The sequence below is a fragment of the Anas platyrhynchos genome, chromosome 14 (genome assembly GCF_047663525.1).
Source record: "Anas platyrhynchos isolate ZD024472 breed Pekin duck chromosome 14, IASCAAS_PekinDuck_T2T, whole genome shotgun sequence".
Taxonomy (NCBI): domain Eukaryota; kingdom Metazoa; phylum Chordata; class Aves; order Anseriformes; family Anatidae; genus Anas; species Anas platyrhynchos.
In genome coordinates, this window is record NC_092600.1 from 5,148,849 (window position 1) to 5,166,906 (window position 18,058).

The following is an 18,058-nucleotide window of genomic DNA, read 5'->3' on the forward strand; positions in this document are numbered from 1 at the left end:
ATTTAAAGCTGGATCTGGTAAATTAATGCCATTTACATTTCAACATTAAGGCATTTTTCTAAAATTCTTCTTCTAAGCAAAAAAAAAGCAATAAAAATTGAGGTAATTCTGTAGTAGTTCACACTGTTATGTTTGCCAGTTGACACTTCTATAGAGCACACACACACACGCACACACACACACGCACAAACCATACCAGTCAAGTCAGACATGCACATGGTGAAAAAAGACCAAAGATGTAATGAGTATAAACAGCTCCTCGCCGAGCAGCTGGAGACATCGTAGTCAATGAAATGTCATATTGCCTCAACCAAGTAAACAGAACCACCACACAACCTTCAACATGGACCATGCCCGTTTTGCCTTTGTCTTTGTTTCTAAAGCGAAAGTAAACAAAACTGGCAAAAATTGTGTGATGGGAAAATGGATGCAGCTTTTCACAAGGAAAAATATTTCGAACCACCAACAGGAGTTTGGCGAGAGCAGACAGCGTCATAGCAGCACTTCAGGTACCGACAGAAACTGAGCGTCTGGTGTCAGTGAGCCCTCCCACAGGTCACAAACACAAATGGTAGGGTCAGGAATAAAAAATGAGCAGCAAGGGTGAGTAAAGCAACAGCACCACAAAGGAAAATGGAATGGATAAGTTCTTTCATTCAACAGCCTACCCTGTCAGAAAACTGAAAATAGAGTTATGAGATTTAGGGTCTTCAGATAAAGGAGAACTTTAGCACTACAAGGTGTCATTATTGTGATGTGATCACATTCACAATAAGTTCTCAGTTTTGCTATCAAACTGAACATCATGAACCAGTAAGAGCCTTTTTTCACCATCACCAAGCAACAAGCAAACTGATCCCAGCTTCCCTTCAGAGGACTGCAACATACTGTGGAGATCCAACTTCACACATCCAACACTTCAAGACCTCCACCACCAGTGCTACACAAGCTCCAGAGAAGAAAGACACCGAGCACCAAGTGCCTGGTGTGAAAAAAAGATTCAGCCCAAGATTTAAACTTGGCAAAGTCAAGGGAATTTTCCGCATAGAGAGAAGAAAAGAGCAAAAGGCAAAGTCCACATTCGATGTGGCATGCATTTAAGGGCAAAGGCAGAGTTATAAATGGGTCTTTTACTTGAAGATATTTTCTGGATGGGATAGTCTGGATCAGGTCTCGACAGCCATTGTATCATGTAGGTTTTCTTGGAAGGATCGGAAACATTTCCTTGAATGGAGGAAAAAGAAAGATCAATATTAGCATTAAGTAGTTTGCCTGTCAGAAGTGCATCCAAATAAATGCAGTCAACTTTATTTATTTTCAGTGAGTAATATATGCTAGAAAAGTCAAACACTTACTTGGACACGGAGGTAGTCTGCAAATCCTTACGGTCTCTGGTTTGGCTTCTTTGCAAAGGCCGATAGCATTGTCCCTGGTCCGGCACAGGACGGGGCGATCCTGTGTGCCATTTCCACAGCTGACGGAACACTGAAAGGACATGCACCAGTTAGACTCTGAGTCACCCTTTGAAAACAATAGGTTAGAAATTATTTTTTAAATTTTAAACCAGTGCACTTGATTTGAGCTGACATGGTACAGTATTTGAACCAGAGCAGTACCTTCAGTAGCTAAACAAGAGGAGGTGCCGCTGCTTTTTGGGGCATACAAGTATAGAAACAACTGAAAATGTGAAGCATCTATTCATAATGTGCACCAGGGATAGCATTCCTTGTGACACCTATTAAACCTAGGGAGGACAAAAATTGCAAAAATGGCATTGTTCCAAAATGAAATGTTGTATCTACATATACAGCCATATTTTTAGAACAATTTAATGGTGAAATACTGAGATGAAATTCAAAGATCCTGTGCATCAGAATTATAAGAATATTTTCATGTTATAACATTGTACTCACATTTCCTACCATTAGATAACTACAAAGGTTTGTACATATGAATAGATGAAGCTTCTTATTGCTCTACTAAACACTGCAGCAAGAAATAGTCCGTGTACAGTGTATTACTTTCCTTGCTCACACGAGGAGTGTGCTGAAGAGCCAGCAATGAAAAGCACAAAATGCCCAGCTCCTGACACTTGTTACAGGAATGACTGAATCCTGTTTTGCCCATAGTAGTGGCAAACAAAAAAAAAGTAGAGGAGAAGTTGCTCTGTGAATAGTTGTCCTGTGTTTCCTTAGGAAACTAGGTTAAAAAAACTCTTTCCTTTGGCTTATGGAAAGAACTTTACGAGACTGAGCAGTTAAATCTTCTGAAGGCCTTTACATCAAAGATGCTCGCACCTTTTGATCTCCATGAGCTTGGTGCCTAACTTTCTTAGTTGCCCTTAACCACAGTAACTGAAAACTTCGATGTCTTCTTTACTTGAAAGACAATAAAACAATGACAAAAGAATTAATTGCCCTTCTTGCAGCTAAGTCAACAGGTAAATAACTGTGAGCAGAATAAAGAGCAGGCAGAAGTCAGCTTTCCCAACCCTGACATCATCTATGGCGAGAGGTGGCTTCACAGGGTCTGAATCATCCATCATCATGGCAGGATGGCTTCACTGGGCAGTTCACTGCCACCATCTCTCCATCCAACTCACCTTCCATCACATTAGTAACAGTCTAAGACCCTCTGTGTGGGTGATAGTTTATCACCTTAAAAAGCACTGGAATAGAAAGCACAGAACAAACTCTCCATGATTTTCTCATAAGAAATGAGTTGCTTGAGGCCCCCAGAAAAAAACTGACCTGTGACCAGGACCCTATTCTCCACTGTGCTGGACAAAGCTCCCTGTTGCAAGGCCTCCTGCCTTCTGGACGATCATTGTTGCAGTACTTGGTGTGAACAGACCGATTTGTGTTGTCGTGCAGAGGCTGGATGCATCGGACAGATCGCACTTGGTATCCTGTTTTCCCACAACTTTTGCTGCAAGGCTCCCATTCTCCTGTAACCCATCTGTGTCAGCAAAGAGAAAGCAAGTTAAGTAAAATACTCTGTCTCCTAAACTGGATGTATTGAAACTGTCTGTTGAAGAGTAACTCTTAATCAGGGCGTTAACAGGATGTTAGTACAGGTTCTGATATGGAAAAAGAAGACGATAAGCAAACCAATAAAGAGTGCTGGGGGGTGTTATTTGTCATGTCCCTGAAAAATCACTAATAAGACCTAGATCTTCAGATTCACATGTCTTTCAATTAGTATCTCTGATTTTCTTCTCCTAAGTTGGAACATGCATGCATCCAAAGGTTACTTTCCACACTGGTAGGAAAATGCCATGTGGTTCTGAACTGTCCTGTTAGCAGATCTGACCACTGTAATTAAAATTGATTTACCATTTTTTTATACTGCAGTCAAAGCTGTTTACCAGAAAACTGTATTAGATCCATTTACTAATTGAAATCCATCACCTTTATTGAATGTTAAGGCAGATTTAGCCATTAATAACCTTGAAAAAACTCTTATAAAATGAAATTTGCCTTTTTTTTTAAATGCAAAGGAAGCCTAAATGGTCTCAGACCAAATATAAATGGCCTCCCTTACTAAGCTTGAAAATACACTAATTTCACTAGTTTGAACTAAGAGGAATGTGTGTTGCTGAACACTTACATAACCTTTAACTTCCTATTATTCTTGCCTTTCTTTCAGTCATTCAAAATGCATTTTCCCAAACACAAATTTAATCATGTTTAATTCATAACAGAGAATGGAATTGCATATTTTTGGAACGGAAAAGTAAGGAAGCATTAAAAACAACCCAAGGAGCCAGTGCTTTGAATAGCCCCAATACAAAATTTCAGCTTTGAAGGACAAACATTTTGGTCCAGGGACTGAGTCACCATTTTAAAATATCATATTAATGCCAACACTAGATCCAACTTGACAAGAGCTCTTTTGCCTTAAGGGCACCTGGTAGAATACTTCTTCCACATTGATATTCTGTAGGTAAGGCTGGGTTTTGGGGGCATGACTATATATCGTTCTCTAGCAATAACTCTTTATGGTTCTCCCTGTTCGTCTTTTTCTTGCATACAGGTTTATGCATTACTGTGAGGTGTTTTGCAGCTGTGACAGTATGACATTGCCACTAGGATAATTATGTCAGATGGTCCCTCTGAGTACTTGTACAATCAAAGCTCCGCTGAAGTACCACGGTGCAGACAAAGCTTCTGCTCATTTATCTCTCAGATAAGCATTACTCTTGCTTTGCTTCATTTGTTTTGATTTTAAGCTGGTTCCTCCAAGACTGCATAGAAGTTATGGTCTGTAATTTTTAAAGTCAAAAGCAGCCAACCCCAGGGTGTTGCTGAGCTTCCAGGTCCTGGTGCACGTATGGGCTGTGCACCAGCCGTCCCCGCAGCTGGGTTCCTAAAGGCCGTGAATCCCAACATCATAAATGTTTGGTCTAGGGGAAGGCAAAACTTCACAGAAAATCAGAAGGTCTGAGTTTAAAATGTGTAAATCAATTTGGACACCAGAAAATGTCACATGTGGTTTGTAACATGGCATAGACGAACACTTCACTGAAGAAATATCCAGAATATGAACCGATTGTCCTAAAGTATTCATAAAATCCTGTTTTTAGAAATAGTTAAGAAATATCATAGGCACTAAGAAATGCATCAAGCTCCCAAGTTAAGCAAAAAGTACAGTGGTAATCATCCCACTTTCTCTTTGTAACCTATTGAAATTACACAAGCTGTGGAACTCAGAGCCATAAGTTCTAAGGTGATTTCTGAGTCAAAGTTGTTTTTTTTTCCCATTAACCACGAAGAAGCAGATATCGGTGTGGTTCTGGGTGTTGCAGAGCTTCATCAAATTTCTTATATAATAGCCTCTCCTATATATAAGTGCAAAATGCTCCAATGCTATTCTGTAGAAACAGGCAAGAGAAACATTCAGGAATCTAAGTTCAATTTAAGATCCTATTGAGACTTTGTGGTACCTGGGTCCAATTATATTTGTGTCTGAAAGAAGAATACAGTCCTTTCCAGAGAGTCTGAGATATGATCATTAGGTTGTTACTTCAATTCCAATAAATAAATGTTAAATCCTGACCCATGCTGAGTTTATGGGGCATAGTTTCTTGATTTTTCTTTTTCAAATCTCTTTTGAAAAGAAGTTAGGAATGTTAGGATATGTTCTACTTATTTGTTGTGCTCCCTGGAATCCAGACTGAGTCTCCAGAGGTAAAATCTGAAATCAACATACTCCTTCTTTGTTGCAGTAGCAATATAAGGAATAAAAAATAAAGAATAAGGATTATAAGAGCACTACATGTGGCAGGGTAACCTGCTGCCAGTCAAAAAAGCCCCTGAAAAATATAAATAAAAATATTCATAACAACTGAATATCTACAGCAAAGATGAACATACACCAGGTGTACCATGCCACATGAGGACAGCCAGAGAAACCAAGCAGGCCAAATATTTTTCCCAGTATTACATGTCCAAAAATATGCTGTGAACTCTAGGAAGATTTGGGTTTGAGCGCATGTATGACATTGGTTTTCTTATGTAGCACTCAGTAAATTTGTTCTTACATGATTATCTCACACTGTGTAAAATCAACTAGTATAAACTGAATTTATATCTATTTTTTATTACCTCAAGATGGCCCAGACACAAATGTTTGGAATAAGGCAGCATCGCTTTTCTAATCCAACTTATTTCAGAAGTTATAGGAGCCAGTAGTCCCAGGAATGGTATTTCTACAAGCAGAATACAGCATCACACCCTCACAGCCCTGCGTCTCTGTAATGATGTACAGATGTCCTTGAAGGCTCCTAAGTTCCAGCAGCCATGCATCATGTTGGAAAAGCAGCTATCAAGCTTAAACTGCCTTCTTCCAGCTGATAACAGCTAATTGGGTGTGATGCAATCACAGGTGCCACTGACCAGTGCTGGATGGCTCCAAGAAATACTTACATGGGCTGGGAGCACTCCTGCAGATTGCACACCCTGCGAATGGGTTTCGGCTTCTGGATCAACTCGCAGTAACTCCGATGAACCATCTTGTGGTCTGTCTTCCTCCGGCAGCCATATTTTGTGAATTGGTAGCCTGAAGAAAGACACTCCTCTTAATTTCAGGACTAGCAGTTCTTACACGGGACTCAGGTTTCACACAAAACTGCACACACACTGTCAGAGGCTGCAGTTTGAACTACAGGTGAACATGCTACAAAAGGAACTGTCAATTGCACTGAATAAACACTTGAATTCTTGTAGACCAGCACCCAGACTTGTTCATCCCCTTTGCTGTTCACTACGGGCTATAATGCAAAAAACACCACCACCTAGTGTTTCAATCCTGCACAGCCACGCTGAGCGGCTAAAACCTGCTCGTCACTCTGGTGGACATCAATCAGGGCCTCCATCTGACTCCCAAAGCAGGAATCTTCACATTGCAACGTCCACATCACAGAGTGCAGACCTATTGAAGGCCTGTCCCCGCTACACCACGATGTTTGGCACCCTCGTGTCTCAGAGACTCTCACCCAATCTTGCACACTTGTACAATTTTTCAGTTTAATAAACTCAAGTCGGAAATGAGTCATCCCAGATCTGCCCCGAGAGCCTTTTTAATCAGATTTTTAACACCATTTGTTATTTATTTATCTTTTTTTTTGTAACCTAAATGAATCCCTCCTGTACTCCTGCTCTCACTAACATCTTGTAGCAATGAATTCCATACATGGTGTTCCTTCTTTCAGTTTTCTGCTTTTTTGTTGTTGTTTTTACCTCCCCCACAAGGTCTTGAACATTGCGACCATTTCTTCAGAGCCCATTCATACGATACCGAGTCCTCTTCCAAAACATTATTGTTATCTACATTCAAAGAATCTTCATGGATCATATACTTGTAAGTCAGAGATATCTTGGCACTACCGTGAGGAATCACCTAGTAAACAAAACAGATGTAGAGAAAAAAAAGATTTAAAGACTGGTATCAGAAGCTATGCGAGATGACATGAAATAGAAATCATCATGGTTCAGATACAAAAACATCCCCTGAGGGATTTAAACCTTTTAGCTGCACTCAACACTTTTTTTTTTTCCTGATGAAAAAGTATCTCTCTCCTTGTGACACAGAGTTTCTAAACTGCGTATTAAAGACTGTTGTTGATTTAGACTGATGTCTCTTGCCAGCATTGGACTGACTTCACAATACTAAATTTTTTCCATATCCCATCATAAAGGAAGGAAATGTTCTACTAAAATGATAATGGATAGTTCCACTAAAAGAAAAGGCAAATTCAAATACACCAATAACTGAAAGAAGAGGTGGAGAAAAATGCCTAAATTTCTGATAAAATACAACTACTCCTATGATAATCTAGGGAATTCTGTGAGGCTTGCTACTTTATCCTGTTAGAAGCATAAACTATTTAGAAAGAGTTTTTGCTATCACACTGCACCAAGACAAATGCAATAAAACATAACTCAATGTGAATAAAGTGTAAAGTATTGCTCCTTTGAAATCATAACATTTATTCTTCCTTTGATGTTCAACTGGTGCAGACCAACACATTATAGCTGCTTTCAGAGGGATTCTGAATCAACCTACTCCTACTTATTGTAGTCTATCATTTGCTATTTCGCAATGAAAAAATAAGATAGTTACGAGGGTTTTGAAGTACAGAACTGGTAGTGCTCTAGCAAACTGAGCCTGGAAGCTCAGGAATCCTGCACTGGACTTTGCATGATACATTTTCAAAACATGGACAGGAGGAGTCCTTAGACCTATCCGATATGAATCACTGATTTCTTTTTAAACTAATGATCACATAACAGATATGGTAAGTGGGCTGAAGAGTCTTTATTCAGTGACCATTTTCTTGGCTATTCTCAGGAAATAATCAAGAGGTTGCTCAACACGTAATCCTGGGTTATAACAATTCATGTACAGAGCAGTGAACTAGGAGAAAGGAATTGAAATACATCTTCTACTGTCTTACAATCGAAACAGATGTCTTCTTGTAACTCACAAGAGGAATCTAAAATATATTATAGCACATTATGACTCTGTAATCCTGACACTGTGTTCCATGGAAGATGGTTTTCATTTGACTTACCAGAATAACTATTCCATTACGCAGAGGCCCCATGGTCTGCACGGTTTCTCTATCATCGTCATTCCGATATTCCCACTCCACACCCATGTCAATAAATACTTTAGAGTCTGGCACGTAGTTGTCTTCACTTAGAATGAATCTTCCTGTTTCACGATTTTTAATTGCTAGAAACAACATAAGAAATGTGAATAGTAAAGGTTCGCTTCTCATCTCTGTTCTTGTCTGCTCGTGTCCCAGTGGAAGAAGCAGAAAGGCCAGGCACAGCAGTGTGCAATTTCCTTCTGTTCCCTCACAGGTTTGGAAAGACTTTTTCAGGTGTTTCACTGAACTGCCAACGCTTTCCTGCTCAGCTCCAGAAACATCAATCGCTCTCTTTTTTTGGGTTTTTCATAGCCTGCCCTGCCAGAGAAATGAGGCCAGCACAACTGCAGTGTGTGCGCCTGTCTCTGCCTGCTCCCAGCTAATGACTTCTCAGCCCACTGGCCAAATCTGAGCTAATTTGACCACCACCTGGGGGTCCCGTGGCTCCTCAACTCTTTCACATCTTGTATTATTGCTCCATGAGAGAAAGGCTTGTGGGCTAACCCACAGCAGTCCCTGCTACAAAAGAGAGGGAGGCTGGAAATTGTATTCCTTCTGCTCAGACACAGCCCTGCTAACAATACAGCCCAGATGAAGCTCCAGGTGCTCTGCAGGAGCGTGCTCTTACACACAACGCGTGACTCCTTGATCAACTGTAATGAGCGTCCCATCCTTCAACTGGAGAAACTTCAGCCACCTTTGTATCAGGACTCTGTTTTTTCCTGAGATGGAAAATTTGCTCTCCCCATTAGAAGCAGCAGGGACTGCTTGTTATTTACTGCCAAGTTTTAACTCTCTTCTCTCTCCAGCAGCTAACTGAGCCCTCCCCGCCTCAGCACTGGCCAGCTCTTTGTTCACCCATGCACCGCTTGCCCCACACTGACAGAAGAGCCTTGTCTGAACCTGTGAGTGATGGCTCCTGCTCCACGGGGCAGGATGGGAAGCATTTACTGGCAAGAAGTTTGACTGACTCATGATACAATTAGTAGGCCATTCACTGTGAATCTACTTCCAATTAATAACAGCCTAGTAGATACTGCGTCTCATCGATTACATGGCACTGCTAGGAGAGGATTTCAATTACTTCCTAAGCTGTGTGATTGATTGGGCAGCCTTGTGTCAATACTGCTAGCAGTGGGGCAGAATCCAAAATGCAGGGAATGCACCCACTGCTCTTGGGATGAAGCTGGGAAATGGCTGAGGAAGGGGTACATGTTGCGAGAGACGTACATGAAGATAATGCACTGCAACCCATAAAGCAATTCAGCTCCTCTTCCAGCAGCTTTCACACATGCAGGGATGTTCTTGCTAGGACTCCAGAGAATACAGCACAGGGAAATCACATTGCCAAACAAGTTTCCTAATATAACATACTTGAAGGAGGTATGTGATGTGGGAGGATAATGGGTAAACAAATGCATAAACACATTGTGAGGCTCCAGAGACAAAAATAAACAGCAGAAAAAAAATATTCTGACTGATTTTTTTCCTCCTTGTTACATACTTACCAAGATTATGACTAGTGGCGTCTGTTTCCTGTATAAGTAAATGTCTTGCACCAACAGGAATTTCAAACATCTTAATGTGACCTTTATTGCAATATTTAAAAAGATAGTAACTGGTTAGTATGCATCAAACAGGAAGAGCCTGTCTAAGGAATTTAAACAAACATTATTGTCTAATACCAGGGCATATTACAGAAGCTGAACCTCATCCAGCATCGTTCCCATCTCTATTTCTGTGCCAGGTGATGAAATGTAACAGGAACAAAGGGCTTTGGGTCAAAAGAAAAATGCCTTGTGTGTCATCAACAAACCAAATTTGCTTCAGAATAAAAAGTGCTTCGAGTGCCATACACATCCACAGAGAACATGGAAGCTCGTGCCTGACAGTGAGTGATGACAACATATTACTGCAGTACTGCGTGACTCAGACCGAGCAGCCGAGTGACATCAGCAGCACAAATCAATCCACAGTTCGTCAACAAGGAACGCTGAAGCCCTCCTTCTCTATGCATGTGCAGGCCCTGATATCAGCAGACTTAAATGATCACTGGAAAAAAGTCTCATTTTTTAATTCTAGGCATGTCTGAAAGTCCAGAGAGTTTACTGGAATTAGGGATGCTGTAAATTATTTGTGATTGCTCTGGTATTTTCCATGAGACTTTAAATACTAGAAGAGATCAAACAAAAATACCCTGAATTCCCTAAGACAAAACACTCAACGCACTGACCTTGTTTCTTTGGTACTCTTGAAAACGTTCCTTTCACCACTTTGCAGTGGGAATTATCTCCTCCACAAACACCACACTTATCTTCCTGCTTTGTGGAACCTATGACCCTGTCACACCCAACTTTCTGTGCACAAAAGAGAAAATCAGTCATTTTTACTTATCCAAGCTTCAGTTCAAATGAGCCTTTACTTCAGATACCAAAACCAAGACTTCTCCTTCAGCAAAGTACAACTCGTAGTATTTTCCTGGAAAATCAGCATCTAACTAGATTTTTAACATTTGTACTTCTAGTTCTTATAATATCTGTCAATTAGGTGATGAGATTTTAATATTCTTCAAAGTAGTCTTCCTACCTAAGCAAAGCAGCATTGCTAAGGAAAAGCTCTTAAACCTCAGCTTATCTTAAAGCAGATGCTTAAATTCTAGGGGAATCAAAGCAACTGTGAGAACCTCCACCAGTGCTTTGCTGAGTCAGAGCCTCTAATTCTGTTGAAAGATGACCTGCGTCAGACCCCAATTTAGAGGAACTTGTATTGATTTTTTAAAAATAGCTTGATCAAGTACAGAGAGAATGCACATCAGTCACATATTACCAGCGCTTTCCTTGAAAGCTGCTGCATGTTAGTATTTCATTGTACATTCCACCCCCACTAAACCTTAGCAGGAAAAGCTTTCATTGAAAGCTAATTGTAATAGTTCATCTTAAAATACCACATTAAATAGTACTTGTGTAGGTAGGCGCTGTTGGAATTGAGTCACATGCAGTGTGATGGTAACTGTGAATATCACACATAATATTGTGACAATAATTCTAATGAAATCTCCTTATTGCCCAAAGTGTTATTATACCTACTTAAATACTCATTTTCGGAGAGAAACATTCAAGCTACCATTTAAATTGTTTTCACAATACTAAGCTCTGAAACAAGTAACCACAAGCTTACCAAGCAGTCTCCCCTCACACAGATGCTGTAAGCATCTTTGTAGGAGCAGCGAGTCCCATCATGTACCATCCTCTTCATATACACGACATCGCCTGTTTCCTTCGATTCACAGTACAGGTGGCACCTTTCCTTAGCTGGAAAACAGAATTGCACATGTTCAGCTACAACAGTTTATTTGCTGATTTTGTGAACGTGACAGTGTTTTCATTACTCCCTCTTACTCCTTGCACACATCACAGGGAAATACAGTGCCCCATAAATCATCGATGCTTATCTCCTTTCAAAGGCTGTGTGACCACTTGGTAACTGATGAGCCATAAAGCACCCAAGTGTCACTATTAGGAGACAGTCTTAGAAAATAACAGATCATTTACGTTCACTGGGGCCTCCATTTAATTCCATGCCAGATTATGCAATCTAGCAGAGGTTTTGGCAGCCTGCTACCTGTGAGAGATGAAGGTTTCTGCATCAATTTCTCCTACAGTGCACCTAAATCTGAAAAAGCAAAAGCAATTTTGCCATTAAAAGCAGTCGTTTAATGCTAAGTGAATATGGATTCTAAAATGTCTTCAGAGACAGCTGGGTCACACTAAATAAGAAGCTGATTCTCCTTCTTTGTTGAACTTGTATTTCTGATAGTTTAAACCATTAAGCAAGATGAGATGTTGAAGATATTTGGAATAACACAATTTTTAACCACTAATACATGCACAAGCCTCCAGACAAGTGTACCTCTTTCTCCTAAACTGCTCCAAAGAACCAAGAACAATGAATAAATCTGAAATGACTGGTCAGTGGCTGAATAAAAATGTCTTCCACCAGTTTATTTCATTTTACCCATTTCTCTTGCTTTCCCCTGCCCTATCATCGGATTCACCATGCTTTTTTTTGGCAGTGAAGACTAGATGGCCTTCCTATTAGATGAAACAAATAAAGATTCGGCAGTTTTAACATGATTAAATCTTGGAACACTTTTCCCACCATTTAGAAGAACAATGAACCTTCAATTACAGTAGTTCAATTAACATAAATCTTCACAGGCCCTTTGCGTTCTTCCCTTGTACAGTTTCATGGCCTCTGCCCTCTTTTAATAAAGTTCTTGTTATTGCTGCTGATGTCCTCATGGCCACTGGGTATTGGTACATCAGAGACCTTTGTTACTGCTCCTGACCAATGCAGATACATCTTGCAAAAAATGTAGTGTCTAGACTATTAAAGCAGGTGCTTTACTTGTGCAGAATCTTAACAGAGGAGATATTAAGGTTAAGTTCACAATAATCACAGACCCGTGGATCTGCATGTATTAGGAACATTAAGCTATGCACACGACATAGATGTGCACACACACACACACACACACCCCCCCACATACCATTAATTCACTGCATGCGATGAAATGCAAACATCAGAAGGTCGGAGTGGCTGCCACTGGCCTGGTCCAATGGCTTTATTTTAGGAAGAACTTTCCCATTGCTCCCTAAGGATGGCAAATTTGCAACTGCAATTAAATGGGACCCTGGTAATTGCAGTGAATTGTTCTCTTTCTATTCTCTTTCTATTCACTGGTGTCTGGCATAGTAGAGGTGCAGGAGCACAAAATCCAGCATCTGCCTGTCCATTGCTGTACCCCAGCTCAGTGGCTTTTCTCTGGGCACGGGATGAAACGTACCTCCCTGTCCCCATCACAGACACGTGTCAGAATTGTCCAGCTGAGCTGCATGTCAAGTACATGGATTTATATCACTTCTGAGTCGTGGCTGTGTTATCTGCACAAAGTACGTCACTGGTATGCCTTACCTCTACAAAAGGCAGTTTTAAATATATTAAAGTTCACGCATAAACCATCCTCTGGCCTTTCTTCACAAAAAAAAAAAAAAAAAAAAAAAAAAGCTGTACCCTTTAATAACACCACAGAGGTAAATGTAATTCTCACAAAGGGGGGCTGCAATTTGTACCACAGCTATGTGGAAAACCAGCAGTGGCCAGTGATCAATCCTCAGACATCACTGAGCTGGTTTCTGACCCAGAAGCCATTGAATTTAATAGAAAATGTCTGATTAGTTTCAGTGGTCTTTGCAGCAGACGGCTCCAAAGGCTAAGTAAAGGTCTAAGCAGAAGCAAAGGTCTCTGGGCCACAGCGTTCCTCCCCTCTCCCTGTGCCAGCAAAGCAATTTCATGAAACTGAGCCATGAGGCTGTATCTGAGCTCTGAAAATCCCAGATTGCACAAGATGGCATGAAAAGAATGAGGGAACCTCGAGAACTGCTTAGGAAAAAAAGCCAGACAAATTAATTGCAAACAATTTGCTGTTAACTTCTGGCAGTGTCCTCTCTCTGGAATGCAAAAGGATTCACCCAAAGTGACCCTTTCCCTCCCGGAGACCTGCTCCTGGCTGAGCACAGCTCGGGCACCCACGTACCTGTCACCCGTCTCCTGCCATGCCAGGCCTGGCCTGGAAGACCTGTCATTCACACACGGTGACCAGGTTTAAAAACAGCGAGCAGCCTGCACTGCTTGTCAAACAAGTGAAGAATCATTGCCATCTGCCTTTTCAGTTTTTAAAAGTACATTTTTCAACACAACACAGCAACAGCGTGGCGACAGTCTTCATGCCCCAAAACCAATTAGCTGCACTTCTGTTGTCAGTTAAAGCAGAAGAGTTAACAGTGAAATGAACATTTTTGTTCTAAGAGGCCATGTCTGCCATGATCCTGGAACACCAGAGCAATCGCGTTGATTCTCACCCAGCTCCCATCCAACCCAGTACCTGGCCTCCTACAGTGCCCAACAGTGTTTGCAGGAGGATATAAGGCAAAACCAAAACTGATACTTTCCTTAGTGTATTCTCCAAGGTTGTTGTACACTGCAGCTCAGGGATTCCTAAGTCATGGCTGGATCTTGGTGTTTAATAGGTCTTGATGGATTAAAGACCTCTCAGAAATTTCCCTAAATCAGTTTTAAAACTCCTGGCATCTGCAACATCCCATGGCGATGAATTCCACTTTAATTATATGCTGTGTGGAAAAGTACTTCCTCTTATTTGTTTAAAATCTGCCACCTGATAATTTTATTTGATGTTCCCAGGCTTGTGTTATGAGAAACAGAGTGTAATTACTCTGTGTGCAGCTTCTTCGTGCCACTTACAATTCTGTAACTTTATCTTCTTAATCTAAGCCATGACTTTCTTTTCAGGGTGAAAAGTCATAGTTTATCTAAACTTTCCCTATTCAGAAGTTACAGCTTGTGCTTGCTTTGTTTGGGCCTCTTCTACTTCAACTGCTGTTTTTTTAGCAGTGGGCAGCAATGAGACGGGGACAGCCTGAGCTACATCAGCAGAGAATTTAAAATGCATGCCCCGTGTGGAGTCATACGGAGGCAGATCAGTGCTCTCTATCTCCCCCTTTTAACAGGCACTGAGCACCAAGCTTAGGTTCTGCTAAAGCTACCCACAACCCTCAGACCTTTCTCTTCAGAGTCCATTGTGTGTATAAATCCATAATCCATGCACATATACAGGTTTATCAAAAAGGGAAGGTTTAGATTGGATATTAGGAAGAATTTCTTCATGGAGAGGGTGGTCAAGCATCAAAACAGGCTGCCCAGGGAAGCAGTGGTGTCCTCATTCCTAGAGGTTATTTAAGAGAAGCGCAGATGTGGCACCAAAGGACATGGTTTAGTGATGACACTTGGTAGGTCAGGTTAATATTTGGACTTGATGGTCTTGAAGGTCTTTTACAACCTAAATGACTCTATCATTCTATGAAACTTGGCTTTCCATGCCAATGGCAACGCCAGTGCCAATGGCTTTATTAACACCCAGCTCCAGGCCTGGCACTGCCCTCACTGAGTCACATTTAAAACAAGAAGGACTGCTCACCATCGACATGTTCATAGGGGAGCCAGTGGTGCTTCGTGTTCTGATACTCAAAGTAAGGATCCCACTGCCTGCACTGCTCCTCTCTGAAGTCTTCAAAGTCCTTAGGGCAATCCTGAGTGTTGCAGAGCTGGAACTCGTAGCTTGGCCCTACGCACGTACGGCCTCCGTTGGCAGGACTGCAGAGGAAGGAAAGCAATGGTTAGTTTGGCCATTAATGCCTGAACGGAGCATCTATCAAATCCTCTGAGACACAATTTAATTCCTAGTCATGTCAACAAGAAGTTGATGAAGCCAGTGGTATATCTGGGGTACTTCCTTCCCCTACTTTTATCAGTACATGATCTAGTTTAATAATTGCTCTGGTATTTGTTTCTGTTGAAACAGTCTGGGAGACCATTGGAAAGATTTCTGTCTGTATACATCATCACATCTGGGATAAAAGAAGCAATCATTTAAAAACCCGCTGTTGCTCTTTAGCTCTCACAGAGCAATTTCTGCAAGTAGAGCCTCCAAGCACTTGAAATAAGCAAGAAAACCCATTTTTCTTGCTGTGGCCCAGGAAAGGAAAGCACAAGCAGCTGAAGCGACTCATTCACATTCACCCCTAAGCCAGCAGAAAATCCAGAAACGGAGCCCAGATGAGTGCTGTATCCACCAGACAGCCACACAGCCCACGCTGGTACTCTGTTATCTAGCAACACAGAGCTCAAGTCCTATCTGGATTTGCACCCTCTTCCAGGAAACACAGAAAACACTTTAAATAGTACACTAGCCTTTCCTACACAAAAAGAGATTTTACAACTAAAACTGAGTCTGCAATTATAAAGGTCACTTTCATGTTGCCAATGCAATAAAGGCTTAAATTAGAACTGGTACATTTTTTCTTAACAGAACAATTTCCATCATAAAATGCGGCTTCATTGTCAAAACTGAGCTGTTGTCTTTGCTTGTTTTTTAATCAAGATTATTTTCAACACTAAAGTCAATTTCAATTGCTTTATCCTGTACAAAAATGTTCAAAAATTCTCCAGTAAAATCATGTAATTCTGAATATTGTTTCACTTCCTGCTGTCTTGACCTTGATATTTTATGATATAGTAATAATTATGTTTAATATCATTTATACATATGGATCTATATAAAATATGTCATAGTTCCAGTGTTACTGAAATTAAGTCATTCTACATCATCTAGATGATCCATATGTACGTTATCAAAGCAAACCAATTCAATATTATTAAGATTAAATTTGGGGAAGGTTCTGATCTCTAGAGCTTTGTTCCAACTTGAAATGAAAGCAGTTTGAAAATGTCAGCGTATTCCATCTTGTAAGACTTTCTTGTTGAAATATCCAAAAAGGTGGATTAAACAGAAATCTAAAAAACCATATTAATTTAAAAAAAAAATAAAATCCAGCAAATCATTGCCATTATTTCACACTGATGTTAGAATAAGACATACATAGGGCTCTGAAGTTTTACTTATGCTTTATGCAATAATGTAATAGCACTTTCAAGATCTTTGTACTGGTATAAACAGCTTAGTAGATGGATAAACTGAGAAATAAAGATGATTCATGACTTGCTAAAGGGCCAGAAGTAGAAATTCTAGCAAGTACCACTCAACGTGTTTTACTGTATGGTTGTACTAGCAGTTTAGCAAGGATTCTCACCATTCATTCATTCCACGTTAGAAAAACATGCGGGTGTAGGTGAACTTACTGTGGGTTGTCACATTGCCGTGTCCTGTACTTCACCCCTGTGCCACAGGTGCGAGAACAAGAGCCAAACTTACTCCATGCCCCCCAGTGTCCATCCTGTTTCAAGATGTCTGGTGTCAGCCAGATGCAGTGACCTTTAAAGCAATGCTAAAAGAGAAAATTGGACAGGGAATGGAATAATAAGGTGATTAAAGCATATCACAGAAGAAGCTGTGGTACAACAAACTTCATTTTAGGCAAAAATAATGGATTTTTTTCACCTCTCCAGGAGAAAGCAACGAAACCCATTGCCATATTGTGCTCATGATCCCGAATTCCCTCAAATTTTACAAACTTATGTATGTTAAGTATGCTCATATATGCTAGCAGGATTAAAGCCTAGCAAGTTTGTTAAACTGCTCTCAGCATTACATGCCTTTATCACGTCTGCAGCAGTGATTTCAACATAACTGATATTCATTTAACAGAGTCCCAAATCTTGGAGGCTAAAGGTAAAATTCTACCACTGCTATTGCACGCAGCGATGGCAAGAGCTCATCCTGCAGCACAGCCTTTCCCAGTAGCTCCTGTAACTCTGCATACATGTGCCTGCAATAAATGTGGTCTGTAAAGTGGCATGAAATTAAAGCCAACTCTCATTTTAGACATTAATGATATTTAATAAAGAAGTACTGCAGTTTCCCTGGAGATCCCAGTAAAACTGACTGAAATACCAGGAAGCCTTCATCAGAAAACAGCCCTGGACAGTCCCGTTTTGGAGCAGTTGCTCCCAACCTATGAGGCTTTTTCTTTTCTCTTACCTGATTTTTAATACAGTCATTCTACAGAGGCTAAAACATGAAATTTGCTAAATTCCCCAAACCCGTAAGGTGTTTACACATTTCTTTAAAGGCTTTTGTAGCTTCAATACCGATATCCTCTCCACTGCCTCCTCTCATTAAAGAAACCTGCCATTGCCTTTCGACCAATTTCTCCGGTCCCTAATCAAGGAAGTTTTTCTTAGCTCGAGTCAGGATGAATTCTTCTCAAAGATCACAGCTTCTGGCCCTTTCTGGTATTATTTCTGCTTGCATAAAAGTCTACTGATGAAGTGCGGGTGCTAGAAAATATTTCCAGCACAACAAACGAC

The 18,058-nt window shown here is 40.7% G+C and overlaps 1 protein-coding gene across 2 annotated transcripts in view; it reads right to left on the reverse strand.

Moving 5' to 3' along the window:
- The window catches only part of ADAMTS2 (ADAM metallopeptidase with thrombospondin type 1 motif 2), a 176,797-nt gene that overhangs the window by 8,414 nt on the left and 150,325 nt on the right, over positions 1-18,058 (reverse strand). For both annotated transcript variants that reach the window (XM_027468533.3, XM_072023135.1), the window contains 11 exons: positions 16,931-17,076; positions 15,210-15,385; positions 11,333-11,466; positions 10,389-10,512; positions 9,664-9,744; positions 8,075-8,238; positions 6,741-6,900; positions 5,928-6,060; positions 2,751-2,958; positions 1,356-1,485; positions 1,135-1,224 (listed from right to left, as the gene is read on the reverse strand). In XM_027468533.3, coding sequence (XP_027324334.2) covers positions 1,135-1,224; positions 1,356-1,485; positions 2,751-2,958; positions 5,928-6,060; positions 6,741-6,900; positions 8,075-8,238; positions 9,664-9,744; positions 10,389-10,512; positions 11,333-11,466; positions 15,210-15,385; positions 16,931-17,076 — 1,546 coding nt within the window. The remainder of the gene's footprint in view (positions 1-1,134; positions 1,225-1,355; positions 1,486-2,750; positions 2,959-5,927; positions 6,061-6,740; positions 6,901-8,074; positions 8,239-9,663; positions 9,745-10,388; positions 10,513-11,332; positions 11,467-15,209; positions 15,386-16,930; positions 17,077-18,058) is intronic.